Genomic DNA, 19,704 nt, shown 5'->3' on the forward strand with positions numbered 1-19,704 from the left:
CTGGAGATCTCTGATCCAGTCAGTGCAGGGACCCCAGCCCTGGTCCTGGAGATCTCTGATGCAGTCAGTGCAGGGACCCCAGCCCTGGTCCTGGAGATCTCTGATACAGTCAGTGCAGGGACCCCAGCCCTGGTCCTGGAGATCTCTGATCCAGTCAGTGCAGGGACCCCAACCCTGGTGCTGGAGATCTCTGATTCAGTCAATACAGGGACCCCAGCCCTGGTCCTGGAGATCTCTGATCCAGTCAGTGCAGGGACCCCAGCCCTGGTCCTGGAGATCTCTGATGCAGTCAGTGCAGGGACCCCAGCCCTGGTCCTGGAGATCTCTGATGCAGTCAGTGCAGGGACCCCAGCCCTGGTCCTGGAGATCTCTGATCCAGTCAGTGCAGGGACCCCAACCCTGGTGCTGGAGATCTCTGATTCAGTCAATACAGGGACCCCAGCCCTGGTCCTGGAGATCTCTGATGCAGTCAGTGCAGGGACCCCAGCCCTGGTCCTGGAGATCTCTGATCCAGTCAGTGCAGGGACCCCAGCCCTGGTCCTGGAGATCTCTGATCCGGTCAGTACAGGGACACCAGCCCTGGTCCTGGAGATCTCTGATTCAGTCAGTACAGGGACCCCAGCCCTGGTCCTGGAGATCTCTGATCCAGTCAGTGCAGGGACCCCAGCCCTGGTCCTGGAGATCTCTGATCCAGTCAGTGCAGGGACCCCAGCCCTGGTCCTGGAGATCTCTGATCCGGTCAGTGCAGGGACCCCAGCCCTGGTCCTGGAGATCTCTGATCCAGTCAGTACAGGGACACCAGCCCTGGTCCTGGAGATCTCTGATTCAGTCAGTACAGGGACCCCAGCCCTGGTCCTGGAGAGCCCCAATCCAGTTAGTATAGGAGTATCCAGCCCCAGTTCAGTTTGAAACTGAAGGTGATGGAAATGACATCAGGAAATAATAATCCTTACACTTATATAGAATTCTCCTGGACACTCCACTCAAAGTGCTTTACAGGTAAAGGGGATCCTCTCCACCACCAGTCTGCTCACACACACCAGCTCTCAGTGGGGAGGAGAGCAGAGTGATGAAGCCAGTTCAGAGAGGGGGGTTATTAGGAGGACATGACTGGTAAAGGCCAGGGGGAAATTTGACCAGGACTCTGGGGTAACACCTCTACTCTTTTCGAGAAACACCCTAGGATTTTTAATGACCACAGAGAGTCAGGACTTCTGTTTTAAGTCTCATACGAAGGATGGCGCCTTTTGTACAGTATAGTGTCCCCATCACTATACTGGGGCATTAGGACCCACATAGACTGCAGGGTGAGCGCCCCCTACTGGCCCCACTAACACCTCTTCCAGCAGCAACCACAGCTTTTCCCAGGATTCTCCCCTCCAGGTACTGACCAGACTCACACCTGCTGAGCTCCAGTGGGCTGCCTGCTGTGAGTTGCAAGGTGATACGGCTGCAGAAAGATTTTGATTTAGGACAGCTGAGGCTGATTGAATTTGGCTGCTGTCACCCCAGCTGAACTTTCATTGTAACTCCTTATAACAGGGGTGCAAGAACAGTCAGGCTATAACAGTCCTGACATCAGCAAGCAAATTCTAAAAGCTATTCAATGCAAACACTGAAACAGCCCCACTGGTCAAGAATTATCCAGCACGTTCACTTAAGAGCTTTATTGTTCTGTGAATAATAATTACAAGGCATTGTGTTAGAAAACAAGTATTCATTGATCAAAGCTTTACAAAATCCACAACACACAAAATCATATTTACAGATCTACAGATTTACAGTCCACTCCAGAGCTCAAGGACTCTGACTAACTTGACTCTCAGAGGTAGATGCAAATCTTTACTGCTGAAAAATAAGCCCATTCTCAGAAATACATACAGTAATCCTCCACCGGTGAGCCCACACACTGGACCGACGCTGAAAGAAGGCAAACATACCATTAAGGATGCTTTTAAAAAGGGAAATCGACCAATATGAGAAATATAGCTGCTTTCCTATATTAAATTTGAGTTCTGTTCATTGAGGAGTTTTATGGTGGAATTTGTTGCAGAGATGAATCTTTCTTCTCTGCTTCTTGTCCCTCCCCGTTTCCCCTCTGCTCTGCTCCAGACACGAGTGCAGGGCCGGAGTTCCACACCCAGCGAGGCAGGACGTCTGCTGGTCAGCACTCGGTCCGGACCTGCTCGCACTGACCGATAACCCTGAGACGTGAGCACACCTTTACAGAACTTGACGGATCTCATCCATCCTTTCCTAACCACTTTATTCAGACACAGATTACACACACTCACACCAGGGCCACATTACCCAGAAGCCCATTCGTCTTTGGGCTGGAGAAAACCCCCTTGAACGGGGGTGGAGAACATGCAAACTCCACACAGACAGCACCTCAGGAACTGAACTCAGGGCCCCAGCGCAGCCAGACAGCAATGCTGACCACTACGTCACCCTGCTTCCCCCCCAGAGATCTCTCCTCTGCTATAAATACAATAATAACAAAGGAAAATATCACATTTCAATTAACAGACTCCTTTCAAAAAATCCCTGCACCACACATAGGAGCCTGGGAGAGGGTAGCACAGATTTGCATTTCAGCATCCCCGACCCCAAAACACAACCGCAAAAAAAACCCATATCGAGCAGCTACAATTTCCACTCCAGACAATGAAAAAGCCTTTCACCCATCAGCAGTGGAGAGAGATAACGAACAGTAATACAGGTGACATTTCTGTGCCTTTAACTCTCTCCCTCGCCTTTGGCGATCAATAGATCAATAGATCTCTCACGCTTATTTCACTGGCTTCCTGTATTTGGGTGTAGCCAGCCGCAGCTTTGAAGTGAACTGGAGAACAGAACCAGCGCAGACCAGACAAGCAATGACGGTCTGACCATCATGGTTTCTGCATGAACATTCCCACTGCTGGGATACGTGCACCCTTGACACTGGATAAAGGATAATAAGAGCTATGACTGAGATCACCCTGGCTGTGTTTAGTCTATATAGCTGGCAGGAGGCACCAGCACGAGGGTTTTATGATTGAAGGTACAGAAGACGGGATAGATCTTCTCCCCCTGATTCAAGACCATGTCAGTGAAAGTGTAGATGTGAGTCCTGAACTCCGCATTGTAAAAGGAGACCTGTCTCTCCTCGATATCCACACACACCCCCAGCCTCCTGGGCTGCTGCCTCCAAGGAATATTGGTTTTAGGGTCAGTGAGAGCAGAGAGCTGAGGATAATCCCAGCCCAGAGCCCAGGACCCTGTCTGAGGAGAGAAGCTGAAGTCTCCCTTCCTCTCTGCAGACTCTCTGCTCACTCCTGTTCTCCACCAGTCATTCATCTCCACCTCCCAGTAGTGTCTCCCAGAGGTGAAGCCCTGCCTGGCCAGGACACAGGGCTGGGAATCGAATCTCTGTGGGCTGGGAGGAAGGTCCTGCTCCTGTCCCAGGCTCACTCTCCTCCCGTCCTCAGACAGGGACAGATTACAGTGAGCAGTGTCAGGGGCCAGAGTCACATCCGCTGTGGGGATGAAACAGGAGAGGTCAGGAGGACTGGGAATCTCTGGTCTGTGAGCTATCCAGCCATCCAGTGCTGGTAACATACACCCACCCACTCACCCACCACTGGGACTGGTCTCAAAAACCCCCGACACCAGGAGTTTAAAACTACCGTAGTGTGTGACAACAGCAGAGTGAGTGCTGTGTGTTTAGCAGATGGGACCTACCTGCAGCACTGCGCAGCCACTGCCACTCTGAAACACAGAGATACAGACACCGTTAATCACAGACACACACTGGAACACACAGATACAGACACTGTTAGTCACAGACACACACTGAACACAGAGATACAGACACTGTTAATCACTGACACACTGAACACAGAGATACAGACACTGTTGATCACAAACACACACTGAACACAGAGATACAGACACTGTTAGTCACAGACACACACTGAACATAGAGATACAGACACTGTTAGTCACAGACACACACTGAACACAGAGATACAGACATTGTTAATCACAGACGCACACTGGAACACAGAGATACAGACACTGTTGATCACAGACACACACAGAACACAGAGATACAGACACTGTTAGTCACAGACACACACTGAATATAGAGATACAGACACCGTTAATCACAGACACACACTGAACACAGAGATACAGACACTGTTAATCACAGACACACACTGAACACAGAGATACAGACACTGTTGATCACAGACACACACTGAACACAGAGATACAGACACTGTTAATCACAGACACACACTGAACCCGGAGATACAGACACTGTTGATCACAGACACACTGAACACAGAGATACAGACACTGTTAGTCACAGACACACACAGAACACAGAGATACAGACACTAATAGTCACAGACACACACTGGACTCCGCGCCGTATGACGTACGATGTCAGTACAGTCAGTGCTGACGGGTCTGGCGGTCAGTACTGTCTGTAGTAGATAACCATTCAAAGACTAATTACACCAATCCGCTTATCTGTGCAGACTGTGAAAGCTCATGCCCGCAGTACAGAAATCTACCATCACCGTTCCAGCAGAATGAAAATCAGAGTCTAAATTGGCTAGTAAACCAGAAGAAGATTAGACAAGAGGGGAGAAGAGTCTCACAAGGCCTTCAGCTGCATGTGTAGATCTTGTGTCCAGTGAAATAGTCCTGAAACCCAGGACAGAGGGACAAGCTCAAGCAGCTGGAGACACGGATGGTCCGGAAGCTGGTGACAGGAGATGGGATATAGAAGAGTGTCAGGGATGGCGTCAGGAGCACCTGGTGGGACCCTATGCGGCACTGAGACTGTAGGTAGCTACTGATGGTCGTCCAAATCCCAAAGGCAAAAGGCAAACGTCGTAGTCGAGGGAGGAGAGCTAGGTCGGGTATCCCAAGAGTCAGGTCGAGAGTATCCGAATCCAAAACGAGAGACGATACGAAGGCGAAGCGGGAGGAAAACAAGGTTGGGGGGCCAGAAATCAAGTCGAGTGGAGCTTACACGCAGAAGAGAAAGCCAAGGGTTATTCTCAATAGTGAGCGGGGACTGAGCGGAGTGAGAGGGTATAAATAGGGAAGAGCGTGAGGAATGACAACTGATTCATTAGTGCGCGGGTGGTGGCGGCGAGGGGTGCTCGTAGGAATGCGGTTCACAACAGAGAGCTGGTGACTGGTGATACGATCGTCCCTGTCAGCCGTCAGAAGTTGTGCTTTCCTGCACGGTGTACTTACGCAGTTCTGGAATGGGCCTCTCTTCATCTGTAAGGGCGACAGGAGAGAGTCAGCACTGAGCCGTAGGACGCTAGTGGACACTGGACACTGACCAGCATAGGTAAGATATCGGCTCTGGCCAGCAGGTCATGCAATTGCGGACAGATGAGAAGGGCCACAGTATCTGTCCTGTATACATCACATTCCTGATACACGGTAAATAGCTACAGTACATTACTTTCAACGTGCTGCCATGCTACTTCCTTAAAAGTGTTCAAAGCACACTTGTGTCGGCAGTAAGACAGTGAATGAGTGAGCCTGATGAAGCGCGCTGTGAAGACGTTGTTTGTGGGGGCACAATCTGTGGAAAGACAACACTGATGTGCACACATTTGCACTGACACAGCACTGCACCCAAAGAAGACGCTTCCCAGTGGACGAAGGTGTCTCACCTCAGGGTCCACTCCACACAGCGTTCACATAGCATTCTGGGTAATTTACCACTCACTGCAGGGCCAATTTTCCCATTAACCTCCCAGCATGTGGACTGTGGGAGGAAACCAGAGCACGGGGACGAAACTCACATGAACAGGGGAGAGCATGCAAACTCCACACAGATGGTACCCTAGGAATTGAACCCAGGGTCCCAGCGCTGCGAGACAGCAATGATAACCACTGCCCCACCATGCCTCCCCTGTAGGATCTACTACACTCTATTTTTAAATGAATGTGATAAACATTTAAAACTTCTTCAGATGTGAGCAGATGCAGGCAGGACTGTCCATCCTGTATTTCAGTATTTCACACTTTCAAGGAGAAAACAGCCCAGTTTTATGACAATCCTTCCCTGGCCCTGACTGTTCTGCCCGGGAAACTGTTTATGAAACCAGGGAAATTATATGATCTCAAATAAAATGGGCTAGTCACAAACCGAGAACTGACTGAGAACTTGCACTTCAAAGATTCTCCACATGACGCAGCTCTTATCTGGATCCCTCATACTAAGCCAACGGCCTCTGCAGCTCACCCAGACCCAGGTGAGTCACTGCCCATGGACAGTCCTGCAGGGCTTTCCCACACAGGGAGATGGAGTGACATTCTCAAAATGCCAGACCACTTCTCTAACTGATACCAAGATTTTTTTTTTCTATCAAAATAAACTCTATTTCAAAGAAAGGCATCTCAAAACACTAAACATTCTCACAATCTGTACAGGTGCTAACACATTATGAAACGACCATCAAAATAAAAGCTTTCTGAAAGAGGTGATTGTTCTTTTTCAACCAGTGCAAGTGGATGATGGAGCCAGATTTGCGCAACAAAAGAGTCCCTCCCAGCCAAACCACTGGCTCTTGTGATACCTAACGGATACCAGGATATCGCAAGTTTGGAATTTTATCTCACTTAGAAAATACAACAATTAAAGCCCTGACCTGTTAAAGATCTGGGCAGAAACAGTTCACAGTAATCACATTCTTCTTCAGCCAATTCAGGGTTTGACTACGGGCTCGGCTGGAACAAAAACCAACAGGCGTGTGGGTCACCAGGACCAAGACTGGGAACAACTGGTTCAGAGAGTACAGTGTATTCTGGGAGATGTAGTTTTAAGACAATGTTCACAGGGGGCAGCCCTTGTCTTCCCCTGACTGACACACTGTGGTGATGGGGTGAGCACCTCCCTGGGCCTGGGCCAGGAACACTGACACGACACCAGGAACAAGAGTCTTTGATGGCAGATCATTTACTGTGCCTTTATCTTCAGAAGGAGAAAGACCTACCTGCAGCACTGCACAGCCACTGCCACTCTGAAACACAGAGATACAGACACTGTTAATCACAGACACACACTGAACACAGAGATACAGACACTGTTAATCACAGACACACACTGAACACAGAGATACACACACTGTTGGTCACAGACACACTAGAACACAGAGATACAGACACTGTTAATCACAGACACACACTGAACACAGAGATACAGACACTGTTAATCACAGACACACACTGAACACAGAGTTACAGACATTGTTAATCACAGACACACACTGAACACAGAGATACAGACACAGTTAGTTACAGACACACTAGAACACAGAGATACAGACACTGTTAATCACAGACATGCACTGAACACAGAGATACGGACACTGTTAATCACAGACACGCACTGGAACACAGAGATCCAGACACTGTTAATCACAGACACACACTGAACACAGAGATCCAGACACTGTTAATCACAGACACACACTGAACACAGAGATACAGACACTGTTAATCACAGACACACACTGAACACAGAGTTACAGACATTGTTAATCACAGACACACACTGAACACAGAGATACAGACACAGTTAGTTACAGACACACTAGAACACAGAGATACAGACACTGTTAATCACAGACATGCACTGAACACAGAGATACGGACACTGTTAATCACAGACACGCACTGGAACACAGAGATCCAGACACTGTTAATCACAGACACACACTGAACACAGAGATCCAGACACTGTTAATCACAGACACACACTGAACACAGAGATACAGACACTGTTAATCACAGACACACACTGAACACAGAGATACAGACATTGTTAATCACAGACACACACTAGAACACAGAGATACAGACACTGTTAATCACAGACACACACTGAACACAGAGATACAGACACTGTTAATCACAGACACACTAGAACACAGAGATACAGACACTGTTAATCACAGACATGCACTGAACACAGAGATACAGACACTGTTAATCACAGACATACACTGGAACACAGAGATCCAGACACTGTTAATCATAGACACACACTGAACACAGAGATACAGACACAGTTAGTCACAGACACACACTGAAACACAGAGATACAGACACTGTTAGTCACAGACACACACTGAACACAGAGATACAGACACAGTTAGTCACAGACACACACTGGAACAGAGATACAGACACTGTTAATCACAGACTGGAACACAGAGACATAGAGTCTGTTGACAGGATGCCAGCAGCATACGTACGGGATTTGGGGATTGGGGCACGCTTCACGGCATCTGTAAAGAGAAGAGTGGATCCTTGTTTAGGACATTCAAGAATGACTCTGTTTAGAGTTTTCACTAATCTATGTGGTGGGGCAGGGGTGAGCACTGCTGCTTCACATTGCTGGGGCTCTGGGCTCAGTTCTGGACCCGGGGTGCTGTCCATGTGGAGTTTGTATGTTACCCTTGTGTTCCTGTGGGCTCCCTCCTGGTGCTCCAGTTTCCTCCCACAGTCCGGAGACATACTGGCAGGTTAATTGGCCAGTAGAGGATGTGGATAGAGAAAGGGTGGCTGGGTAATGTAGAGGATAGAGGGCAGAACCACGGGTTGCTCTCTCCCTGGAGAGGACACCGACCCGGATCCCAGCTTCCTCAAGAGCCATCTGGAGAAGATGCTGGGATCCACGATCTACTAACTACCCAGCAGGCCAGGACAGCGACACATCTTCCTCCAGGAGGAGGGAGGACTTACCCAGTTCTCTCTGGATGACAGGAAGGCCTGCAAGAAAGGAGATGACCAATGACACTCAGGTTTCCTTACACACTGTACCTAACTGCCCAATACCAGCACAGAATTAATAACAAGATGGATGGATGTTGCCTGTTATGCCTTCCGGCATGTAGTTTATATTGTTTTTTTACAGGACAGGGTTGTTACCCTTGTGCGCAACCTCCAACATGGAGGACCTGGCACCTGACATGTGACACAAACCCACTACCTTGAGATTATGGGTCTCGTGCTCTACCAACAGAGCTAGTCTGGGGCCATAATTACAAGAGGTTACTTAGAAAATAGAGACCGCTGTATAACGACAGATAAATACTGCTTTAAATATGCACGGTGGCATATGTAACTGTGTTCAGAAGCGTTCTTCTTACTTTAAATACACTAAGAAGGTAAACAAAAATACCTCAGTGTGGTCTTTTTTTCCAGAAAAGAAGCTTCACTCACCCTCAAAAACACTTCAGGGACTCGTGCCTGAAATTCCAACAGACTGACAAAAAAACAACATTCCAGATGTCTTTATTGAAATACTTACTTATCAGTTTCTCCTCCCCTGGTAAGAAAACATAGACACTAGAGTGAGTGGCACAGGATGAGGACCACAAGAGATAAAACATTTTAACCTTAAACAGCCCTAAAAATCTTCATATATACTTACACTTACCACAGGCCCCTGGGGAGACTGAGGCCCAGTGCGCAGGAACTACAGTGCTAAGTACTGCACTCACACTGTCTGTGGTATATTATTATTTTACCCCCAATCACTACACAGAGGCATTAGGACCCACACAGACCACAGGGTGAGCGCCCCCTACTGGTCCCACAGACCACAGTAGGAGTCATGCACAGGGATCAGCTCTACTGGAGATGAGCTCTGTTAGGGCTCCTGAACACCCTTGTATGCGCCTCTTTCTAAACAAACCAGGGCACATAGATAGTCCTGCTAGAACCTTTTGAAAAAGAGGACATCTGGTCTATGAGAACGCATCTTCAGCATCATCATCTTGTGAAATTCTACAAAACGCTCCACGCGACGGATCAGATGTGCAATACGAACGCGATCTTCTGTCTTTCTCTGTTATCCCTGGTAGAGATGAGCCTGGATTGAGCTCTTGACATGCAGCCATTAGACTTGCCCCCCTGTTCTATCAGTCTTCATACTGAAACCTTTTTCTTGGAAAACACCCGTCACCTTTAGTGAGAGCATTTTCAGCAGCAGGTCGAACTCTGTGGCAGTGTTTGTGGGGTGACATGAGCACACTGAGTAAGAGTTCTGCACACTGCTCTCCGGGGCTTTCGAAATACAAAGGAGCCCCTCTGCGTGGTCAAGAAGATGGGATGCTCAAAGATGCCCATTCATAGAGCAATTCCTTAGGGATATCAGGTGATATCACACACATCCATCGGACAAAAACTCGGAACTAGATGCATCTGAAGAGAGAGAGGTGTTTTTAAGTGCAGGGGCTGATTCTGGAGGCAGTCTTGTGCACTGATGCTTACTCAGACTGAAATGAGTATTTAGCAGCACATAGCCCACCCTGCTTGGATAAGATAAATCATTGGGTTGGCTACAGTTCTTTACGTGATATCTGTACAGTGCCATATGGAAACTCTTGTTCTCAAGAGCAGGGTGTCCTGTGCTGCTTGTGAACCGTCATGCAGTGGTGTTTAAACCCCTCCTCACACAGACAATCAGACACACATCTATAATGAGCACATACTGTCCATTCTCCTCCACTGGATCACCAGAAGTGCTGACGCTGCTACAGTCACAGCTGCTGTTACACAGAGAGCCACCATCCATCCAGAGGGTCCAGAGAAAAAGTCTCCTGGAAAACAGCACAGGAATGTGATCCCACAGGAATGACAGACAAGCCATCGGCTAGTATCATGAATCCCACTGTAGAGCACTTTTCACCCCAAAGAGCATCAGATAAAGATGAGGACCATTTCATCCACCAGTGAAGCAAAGCTCCACCTTGTGGCCAATGTGCACAACAATATCCCCGATTCACGGCAGGATCATTTTGAAAAATGAAACATTTCGTGAACAGCTGGAATAAAAGGGAATATTAGGGAAAGTCAGAGTACAAGATCAGTTTTGGGTTTAGCTGGGAGGTCAGGATTGACACCTCCAGTCTTTCAATCTGTTGTCCTGGGAGCTGCATCTTTAATGACCAGGTAAGTCAGGACCAGCAGCAGAACATTCCCATCGGAAGAACAACACCTTCTCTTCAGCACTGTATCCCCTCTCACTATACTGCAGTGCTGATTTGGAAATTCCAGTGCAGATGGAAGAGAGCACCCCCTACTGGCCCGCCAACGCCCGTTGCAGCAAGGTTTTCTTTACATTTATGACATGCCAGGACTGCCCAGGCCCAGCCTTGCTCAGCTCCTGAGTTCCAGAGAGATCAAGCTCTGAAGATGTAAGGAATAACAGGAGGCAATTATGAGCAGGACGGAGGTGCAGTGGTTGATATGGCTGCCTTACACTGCCTGGGTCCTGGGATCAGTTCCTGGGGTGCTATCTGCGTGGAGTTTGTATGTTCCCCTTGTGTTTCCTCCCACAGTCTAAACACATGCTGGTAGATTATTGGACATCTAGGAAAACTGGCCCCGATGTGGGTGTGTCTGTGTCTGTCTGCCTTGGGATGGACTGGTGTGCTGTCCAGGGTGTATCCTGCCTTGTGCCCCTTGCTAGCTGGGATAGACTCCAGCTCCCCCCGCAACCCTGTATTAGATCACATTTTGAGAAAATGGATGAATGGGCTTATTTATGTATTATGGATGGTTGTGATACACTAGATGTGTTACAGGTGAGCTCCAATATTCATACTCAGTACTTACTGGGAATGTGGAGCTGAGGTCCCCAGTCTGGCCCAGGTTGGGCACTTCTGACCAGACAGGAGAAGATGTTGGACTCCTGCTGGACTGGGATGTAGCTGCTGACACTGAGGAGCCCCTGACTGTCCTTCTCCACTGTGGTGCTGGACAGTGAGGTCACATCATGTCCATCCCTGTCTGTCCAGATCACTGCAGGTGCAGGGAACCAGCCCTCTGACCTGCACAGCAGCTGGGTCTGACCTCCTCCAGGGGAGTGGAGAGACACTGAGGGCTGGGAGCCCAGGGCTGTGGGTGTGAGACATCAGATAGAGATACACTGAAATCAATTGCTGACCTGACCCATTGCTAACTTCTGACCGAGATGTGTCACAGCAAAAAAGAAAACCTAAAAACATATGCCTGTAACAGAAATATGATATATCTGAGTGTGCTTTTTCAGCTTTGACCAGCAGTCAGGATACCCCTACTCTTACTGACGGTGTCCTGGAATCTGTACTGACCAGCAGTCAGGACACCCCTACTCTTACTGACAGTGTCCTGGAATCTGTACTGACCAGCAGTCAGGACACCCCTACTCTTACTGACGATGTCCTGGGATCTGTACTGACCAGCAGTCAGGACACCCCTACTCTTACTGACGGTGTCCTGGGATCTGGACTGACCTGCGGTCAAGGACTCACTTTCATTTGAAACTCAGCACCTTTTACAGCACAGTGTCCCTGTGGCACTGCTACACTGGGACACTGACTTGGAAATGTGCCACTAAGTGGTCTACCAACAACACTGGTCACATGAGCCATTCATTGCTCAAATTGTAACATATTTATTTTAATCGATTATGATATATCCCTTCAATCACTAAAACTGATTTAGAAAGGATCATCCAGAGGTTTCTTGAAAGACAACAGGATATGAACTTCAACCACATAGCTGGGTGGCTTGTTCCACACTCCCACCACCCTTATTGTGAAGCATATGGTACCACAGCCCATATATTGGGATATGTACCTGAAGGTACACAGCTGTACGTATGAATCATCAGAGACATGCTGGACAATAGTGTGCTCGATCCCACACATCTCAAATGTTATTCTGTCATCAGGCAGGAAACCAAACTGTGAGTGAGTTGACACCCTTACCTCTCACACCCAGGTCAACCACAGCTTCTTTAGACTCTACCAAACACTTGTACTGTCCCCGGTCGGAGTGCCTCACATCTCTCAGGATTAAAGACACATTGCCCCTGGCAAGCTCAGCCGTGAAGAGTTCAGTCCTTCCCCAGTAGGGGGAGAGCGGGTCCTGCAGGATGTACTGCTGGTTTGCGTACAAGCAGATGGGAACTATGAGACCGACTCTCAACCACCTGACCACCTGGTCCAGGGCGCTGACGCTGGGTGAGAGGGAACAGGGCAGGACGACGTCTTCACCGGGGGACACAACAACAGGAGCAGGGGGACCAAGAACCTGAAACGTCTCTGAAAGAGAAAGAGCACACAGACTGCATGAGACTCTTCTATGTAGAAAGCCCACTGAGACAAGCTTGCACTGGCATTATGGAACAAAACAGCGCATGCGTCAGCCAGGCACTGTTTTCTGTGTTTCTGCTTTATAGCTGTTCCTGCAGTGTTTAGGCAGCCCAAGTCAAACATCTGCCCTCTGATTCAACCTCGCACGTGACTGAGGAGGAGCGAAGATCGGTGACCTCTGACTTCTCCCTCTCCCCTGATCTTCCTCACACCGGCCGTCAGGGAACCCCTGGACTGTCTCCAGAAACTCCTGGTAATCTCTCTCCCAGGCCACTCCAATCAGCCCTTCCAGTCAGTCAGCAGTTTTCTAAGATAAATGCTCTGGCTTCATTTAGTGAGCAGTCTTTAGAGTTTGCATTAGGATTAAATGCTGTACTACGACACACGAGAACTATAGTTCGATGTACTGTTGTGCCACTCTAAACTGGTAGATCCCGATGCAGTATGATCTCTTGAAATGACGGGCTATCTTTGGACAGTGGGAAGAAGCTGGAGCACCTGGAGGAATCCCACGCAAACACAGGAAGAACATTCAAACAGATAGCACTCCACTCGTCTCCTCTCCTGTCTCTCCAGATCTCCGCCTGGCAACTCGGCCCACTCACCACCCACCAGAGTCTGCTAGGCACCCACTAGGCATGCCGAAACTGAACCTGCTGGGACAGCAGAGTCATCAGAACCAGATCCGGGGCCTCTCCGCAGACCTCACCCGGACACCATGAGCAACAGAGGGCTCTGTGGGGCAGGGACCATTAAACTGAAGAGATATTTGAATGGGAAAAGGAGTCTCTCCTTGCTGCACCTGATCCTGAGACACAGGTCTTGTGGAGAGAGTAGAATCGGAAAGAGGGATTCCAACTGATGTTTGAGGTGGAGCTCAGGTGGGACACCAGGGCAGACACCCCTACTATTAAGACCGCCGATCAATGACCGCTAAAAGTCAGGACCTCAATTTTAAGAGCCAGGGTCTTTAGTCACCAGCTCACAGTGATGAATTGGGGTTTCTAGTGCAGAATCCATCCCTGGATTTTCTATGGATACATACTCTAGGGTCAAGACAGCCTCACTGCCTTTAACTTCGTTCTGGAGACGGGAGCTCAGAAGAATTGATATTGTCTCACAACGTCCCTCCTGACTGTACCTGTTTCTGAGACAGAAGTTCTGTGGAGAAGCGACAGAAGTGCAAGGAGCCACATCTTTGTCTCTGACGTCATGTCTGAAACAAAAAAGATATTCTGATTCATCAATTTTGTTCAGTGGAATAGGCCCCAGCGGAGAAAACAGCTTTTTCACACACTGCTGTATCTGACTGATCTCACTGTCACTCCAGCACACAGCAGCTTCAGTCCTGACTGACTGATCACTCACACACTGCTGTATCTGACTGACCTCACTGTCACTCTAGCACACAGCAGCTTCAGTCCTGACTGATCACTCACACACTGCTGTATCTGACTGATCTCACTGTCACTCCAGCACACAGCAGCTTCAGTCCTGACTGATCACTCACACACTGCTGTATCTGACTGATCTCACTGTCACTCCAGCACACAGCAGCTTCAGTCCTGACTGATCACTCACACACTGCTGTATCTGACTGATCTCACTGTCCCTCCAGCACACAGCAGCTTCAGTCCTGACTGATCACTCACACACTGCTGTATCTGACTGATCTCACTGTCACTCCAGCACACAGCAGCTTCAGTCCTGACTGACTGATCACACACACACTGCTGTATCTGACTGACCTCACTGTCACTCCAGCACACAGCAGCTTCAGTCCTGACTGACTGATCACTCACACACTGCTGTATCTGACTGATCTCACTGTCCCTCCAGCACACAGCAGCTTCAGTCCTGACTGACTGATCACTCACACACTGCTGTATCTGACTGATCTCACTGTCCCTCCAGCACACAGCAGCTTCAGTCCTGACTGACTGATCACTCACACACTGCTGTATCTGACTGATCTCACTGTCTCTCCAGCACACAGCAGCTTCAGTCCTGACTGACTGATCACACACACACTGCTGTATCTGACTGACCTCACTGTCACTCCAGCACACAGCAGCTTCAGTCCTGACTGACTGATCACTCACACACTGCTGTATCTGACTGATCTCACTGTCCCTCCAGCACACAGCAGCTTCAGTCCTGACTGACTGATCACTCACACACTGCTGTATCTGACTGATCTCACTGTCCCTCCAGCACACAGCAGCTTCAGTCCTGACTGACTGATCACTCACACACTGCTGTATCTGACTGACCTCACTGTCACTCCAGCACACAGCAGCTTCAGTCTTGTCCTCTCACCCCTCTTCAGCACTGACCTCACACAGTCCAGCTCCCGGATCAGTGTCTCTGCAATGTGGCTCTGTGGCAGCTGTAGAGAGATGGCTATGAATTGAAAGGTGAAGCCTCCTCTCCAGTATAATCCCCAGTACTGTGAGCGGTACCTGACTGTAGTGTTGACTAGTCCAGGTACACAATTCACTCCCTGCCCTCGCTGTAGCAGAGCAGACCTGTTTGGCCAGCTCAGCCCCGCCCAGCCTGCAGAGCCACATTCCCACACCCCTCCAGCTCACAGCCTGCCTGCCGTCAGAGACACGGCGGAGACAGCAGGCCGAGGACTCTGGGTATTCAAATCAGCCTGCACACGAAGCACAGATATGCCGAGGCTTATTAGAGGCAGGGAGAAAATATACATATTTATTTTGTGGAGTGTGAGGTTTTTCTTCTGTTGTTAAAGCACGATACAACGTAGTGTGGGATGATGTTATTGCCTACATAATGCGAGGTATGAATATAGTAGGCAATATTGTTCCCAAATGAATTATCGTGCTTTAATGCAATGTTATCATGTTTAAACGAAAAGAGGTGTCTCATTTTACTATCTTGTTTAAAAAATATTCCTCCTCCCTGGCTCTAACAGGCTTCCGTGCAGATACACACGTCTCCCGGGACAAGCCGGAGCCAGGCCTGTTCAGCCCTGGGCGGGGGAGGGAGGAAGGCAGGAATTTGTGAAGCAGGGGAGCAACTAGGAAAGCAAGCAGCTGCTCGTTGAGAGCAGGGGCAAGGAGGGAACCTGGTTTAATTGTCAATGGGCTACCTGGTGTCGTCAAAGGAAGTGAAATCAATTATCTCACTGTCAATGTCCCCTCTAAGCTGCGCGCGTGTGCGTGCGCACACAGGTTACGAAATCAGCCGGCATAGGAAATTGAACTGCGCATAAAAAAAAATTAAATTCCCCCAAAAAACATGCCAATAATAAAATAAACATGGTCGTCAATTGAAAAATGCCCAATTGACCACAGGAGACAATTGAGGCCCAACTTGGCTGTGTGCATTATTATTGCTACTCGATCATCGATATCTCTGCTCTCGTAGTCTCGTACCTCACTGCTCATGCTCGTTCCACACTCTCTCTGTGACGTGGCTCATCGAATCGCTGTCCCGGTCTTTTGGATCTCCATGCTTCTATGAGAATGACTGTATTAAAAGAATTTCAGGTTAACAATTTCAAAAAAAAGGGGAAAACATTTGCACAACCTGAAATTTTTGCGCACAGAGGCCATTAAAAATCAGAGGGAGCATCGCTCACTGTACCAGTTGATGAGCGGTTACGCAGTTCCCCATCTGATATCTTGCATCCTCTGCATCCAGGGAGACCACCACCACTGTGGGAGTGTGGATATTTTTTCTGTAACTGGATCAGGCTGAAGAGGTGCCTCGCATGATGAATCGAACGAAGCTGGGTGGATATGGACGATCTCCTGTAAAGTGCAGCAATAACTGATTCGATCCCTACGTGGAAGAGATAAGGCCGATCCGTGGAGTGCCGGGGATATTTTGCCGTCACAGGTGCAGTTTGCCCAGTCACGAAGCCAAGCAGTGAAGGCCTGCAGCTCTTTCAAAGTTGCCACTGGTCTCCTAGCGGCCTCTCTGATCAGACTCCTTCTGGCCTGGTCATCTGGTAGGGACTGACGGCCTGAACTAGACAGGGTCTGGGTGGTGCCAAACTCCTCTCACTTCTTAACGATGCTCTCGACTGCGTTCCGACAGAGATGTACGGCCTCTGCAATCTTTTCAAATCCATCTCCCGGTCTGTGCCTTTCCACATTGTCCCAGAGGACATTTGACCTTGTTGGCACAGTTGTGTCTTCACCTGGGGACACACTACCCAGCAGAGGAGAGCGACAGGAAGGGCTGCTTCTGTTCTGAAGTCATCAGAACCGCTCCAGTTGAACGGGGGGGGGGGGGGGGGGAGGCTGATTGGCTTGTTGTGTGATGTGGGAGGTAATAGGTCACACCGGAGCTGATTTACCATTGCTCTTCCTGAGGGGTGTGAACACTTATCCAACCCATTTTTCCAGGTGTTCACCTGCTGAAATGACGTCGGAGGTTGTGCGTTACAAAGTGAAAACAAATGTCAAATAAATTCTGATCTCATGGGAGTTGTGTTCCTTTGGAAAAAGAGTGTTTGAACTTTCCCCGGGGCGCTGTGCAGTGTCAGAAACACACTACTTCCTTCTCCCCCTGCCACGCAGTCCTCAGTATACTCAGTACACACAAACCTCTGTACACTGCTGCCAAGCTCAAACACTGAGCTATCCCACCCCCGGAGGTCACATTCCTTTTGTGGCGGGAGGGGTTTTGCTGAACATCGGGACTTCCCTCCCAGCCTGATTAAAGCACTCAGTTCATTCTGGTTGTTATTATTTACTATGTTTGAAATGTAACGTCTACATTGTGTGGGGTAGTCTGCTGTTCTATGTGTACGTCCTGAGAGGAGAGTGCGAATCAGGAAGCCAGTGTACATGAGCACAGAGCTATAAACTAATGTACTACTCTACCGCTCTACAGTTTTCAGTTCCCTCTGCTGCCTCGGGCAGGTTTCCTGCGACTCACTGGTTCACTTTCACTTCCCCCACATTTACAACAACAGTCATTTAGTTACGCTTTAGCACGAGTCGCTGAACAGGAGCTGCTCAGTCCACGAGTTCGTGAAGCACCGCTCCTGCTGGAGAAGCGACCGCAGCCGAACAACAGCAGGTCGCTCTGAGTGTCTGTGTCTGAAGGACTAAAACTCCTCCCCTCCTTCCTCAGGGCCGGGCCTGAATCCTGCAGAGAGGAAGTCCCGCCTTCCCCACGGGCTCCCTTGCCATTGGACGGTCCACGGCTGTCAGTCTCTCTGCTGCACGGATATCTCCCAGAGTTCTCTGCTGCCTCCGTGAAAAAACATTTTTTTTAAAGGTTCTGAATAGTAAGAAAATACCATCTCTGAATTGAGACATGCTGAAGAAAGATTGTGTTGAAACACAATACTGATAATAAATGTTAATGTGTAATATTAGGCATGAATTCTGAACTACAGTACTCACCATATGTGGGGACATAGCTCATGTGCCCTGCAATAAATACCGCCCGCACAGACTTGTATGTCGTGCTCGCTTCGGCAGCACATATACTAAAATTGGAACGATACAGAGAAGATTAGCATGGCCCCTGCGCAAGGATGACACGCAAATTCGTGAAGCGTTCCATATTTTTGTCCTTCTTTCTATTATAATGGAAGAGACGGGCAGTTACTGAACATATTGCAGTGTTTGAGGGGCGTCAGTGTGAAGTGAGGTGCAGGACAGTTTCCTTTCTATGTTGACTGGAGAAATGTCTGCAGCAGCTCCTATCACTCAGTAGATGTAAATCCAATTTACACTCCTGGTATAATACTGGAAAGCTGGAAAAGGAGGTGAAGTTCTATTCTCTCTGTGAAATGAGACTATATTGTTGTGATCCAGGCGGCCATGAAGTCTAATAGCGTTTGCTGATCACATCCTGAGTGCCTTCCTCAGGGCCTGGGACAGGGGGGTGTCTGAGGTGATATTTACACACAGGCAGGTGAAGAGTCAGGTAAACACAGTGATCAAAGGGATTTATTATGGCTTATTCTGGTTAATTAACTTTATAATAAATCTTAAAAACCATAATCAAGGGTTAATGCTCGACAGTAACAGAGCACAAAATCTATACAGAGACTGAAGACAGGAGGAGAGAGAACAGAAGAGAAGACACAGAGATGAAGGAAAGTCAGTATCACCCTCCTCTTCTTTAAAGCTTGTGCCATGAGCGCTTGTCCTGATCAACCCTGATCCAGTTAATTACAGTGAACAGGCCTTCTGGTCTCTTCTGCTGCCTGGAGCCCCGATCCTGCTTGGTCGCTGTCACAGCCCTGCTGTTTACAGTGGTGGATATTTCATTCTACACCAGGAGCTCTGTCTGCACTCAGAGAAACGCTGCTCAGTCCACGAGTTCATGAAGCACCGGTCCTGCTGGAGAAGCGACTGCAGTCGAACAACAGCAGGTCGCTCTGAGTGTCTGTGTCTGAAGGACTAAAACTCCTCCCCTCCTTCCTCAGGGCCGGGCCTGAATCCTGCAGAGAGGAAGTCCCGCCTTCCCCACGGGCTCCCTTGCCATTGGACGGTCCACGGCTGTCAGTCTCTCTGCTGCAAAGACATCTCCCAGA

At 48.9% G+C, this 19,704-nt stretch overlaps 1 protein-coding gene and 1 non-coding gene across 7 annotated transcripts; one reads left to right on the forward strand and one right to left on the reverse strand.

The window, feature by feature from the left end:
- Positions 1-1,652: 1,652 nt before the first annotated feature.
- On the reverse strand, positions 1,653-18,251 carry LOC148660535 (butyrophilin subfamily 1 member A1-like). 6 transcript variants are annotated; one of them, XM_088634362.1, is made up of 14 exons: positions 16,788-18,251; positions 16,577-16,670; positions 15,449-15,564; positions 14,317-14,391; positions 12,789-13,124; positions 11,653-11,934; positions 10,527-10,634; positions 9,341-9,358; positions 8,773-8,799; positions 8,283-8,315; positions 7,020-7,046; positions 5,263-5,289; positions 3,727-3,753; positions 1,653-3,521 (listed from the first exon to the last, which is right to left on the reverse strand). In XM_088634362.1, exons 4-14 carry the CDS (start codon positions 14,387-14,389, stop codon positions 2,995-2,997), a joined length of 1,485 nt encoding a protein of 494 aa, XP_088490488.1. In that variant the 5' UTR covers positions 14,390-14,391; positions 15,449-15,564; positions 16,577-16,670; positions 16,788-18,251; the 3' UTR covers positions 1,653-2,994. The 6 variants fall into 6 exon arrangements, with proteins under 6 accessions (XP_088490488.1, XP_088490486.1, XP_088490487.1 ...); XM_088634360.1 differs by having other exon boundaries at positions 15,449-15,831; XM_088634361.1 differs by having other exon boundaries at positions 15,512-15,564; positions 16,788-18,250.
- Positions 18,252-18,624: 373 nt separating this feature from the next.
- On the forward strand, positions 18,625-18,731 carry LOC148660536 (U6 spliceosomal RNA). The gene has a single exon (XR_015939936.1). It is a non-coding gene; the product is annotated as a U6 spliceosomal RNA (small nuclear RNA).
- The last annotated feature ends 973 nt before the right edge of the window (positions 18,732-19,704 follow it).

This window comes from Lepisosteus platostomus, chromosome 6 (assembly GCF_059453375.1).
Source record: "Lepisosteus platostomus isolate fLepPlt1 chromosome 6, fLepPlt1.hap1, whole genome shotgun sequence".
NCBI classification, from domain to species: domain Eukaryota; kingdom Metazoa; phylum Chordata; class Actinopteri; order Semionotiformes; family Lepisosteidae; genus Lepisosteus; species Lepisosteus platostomus.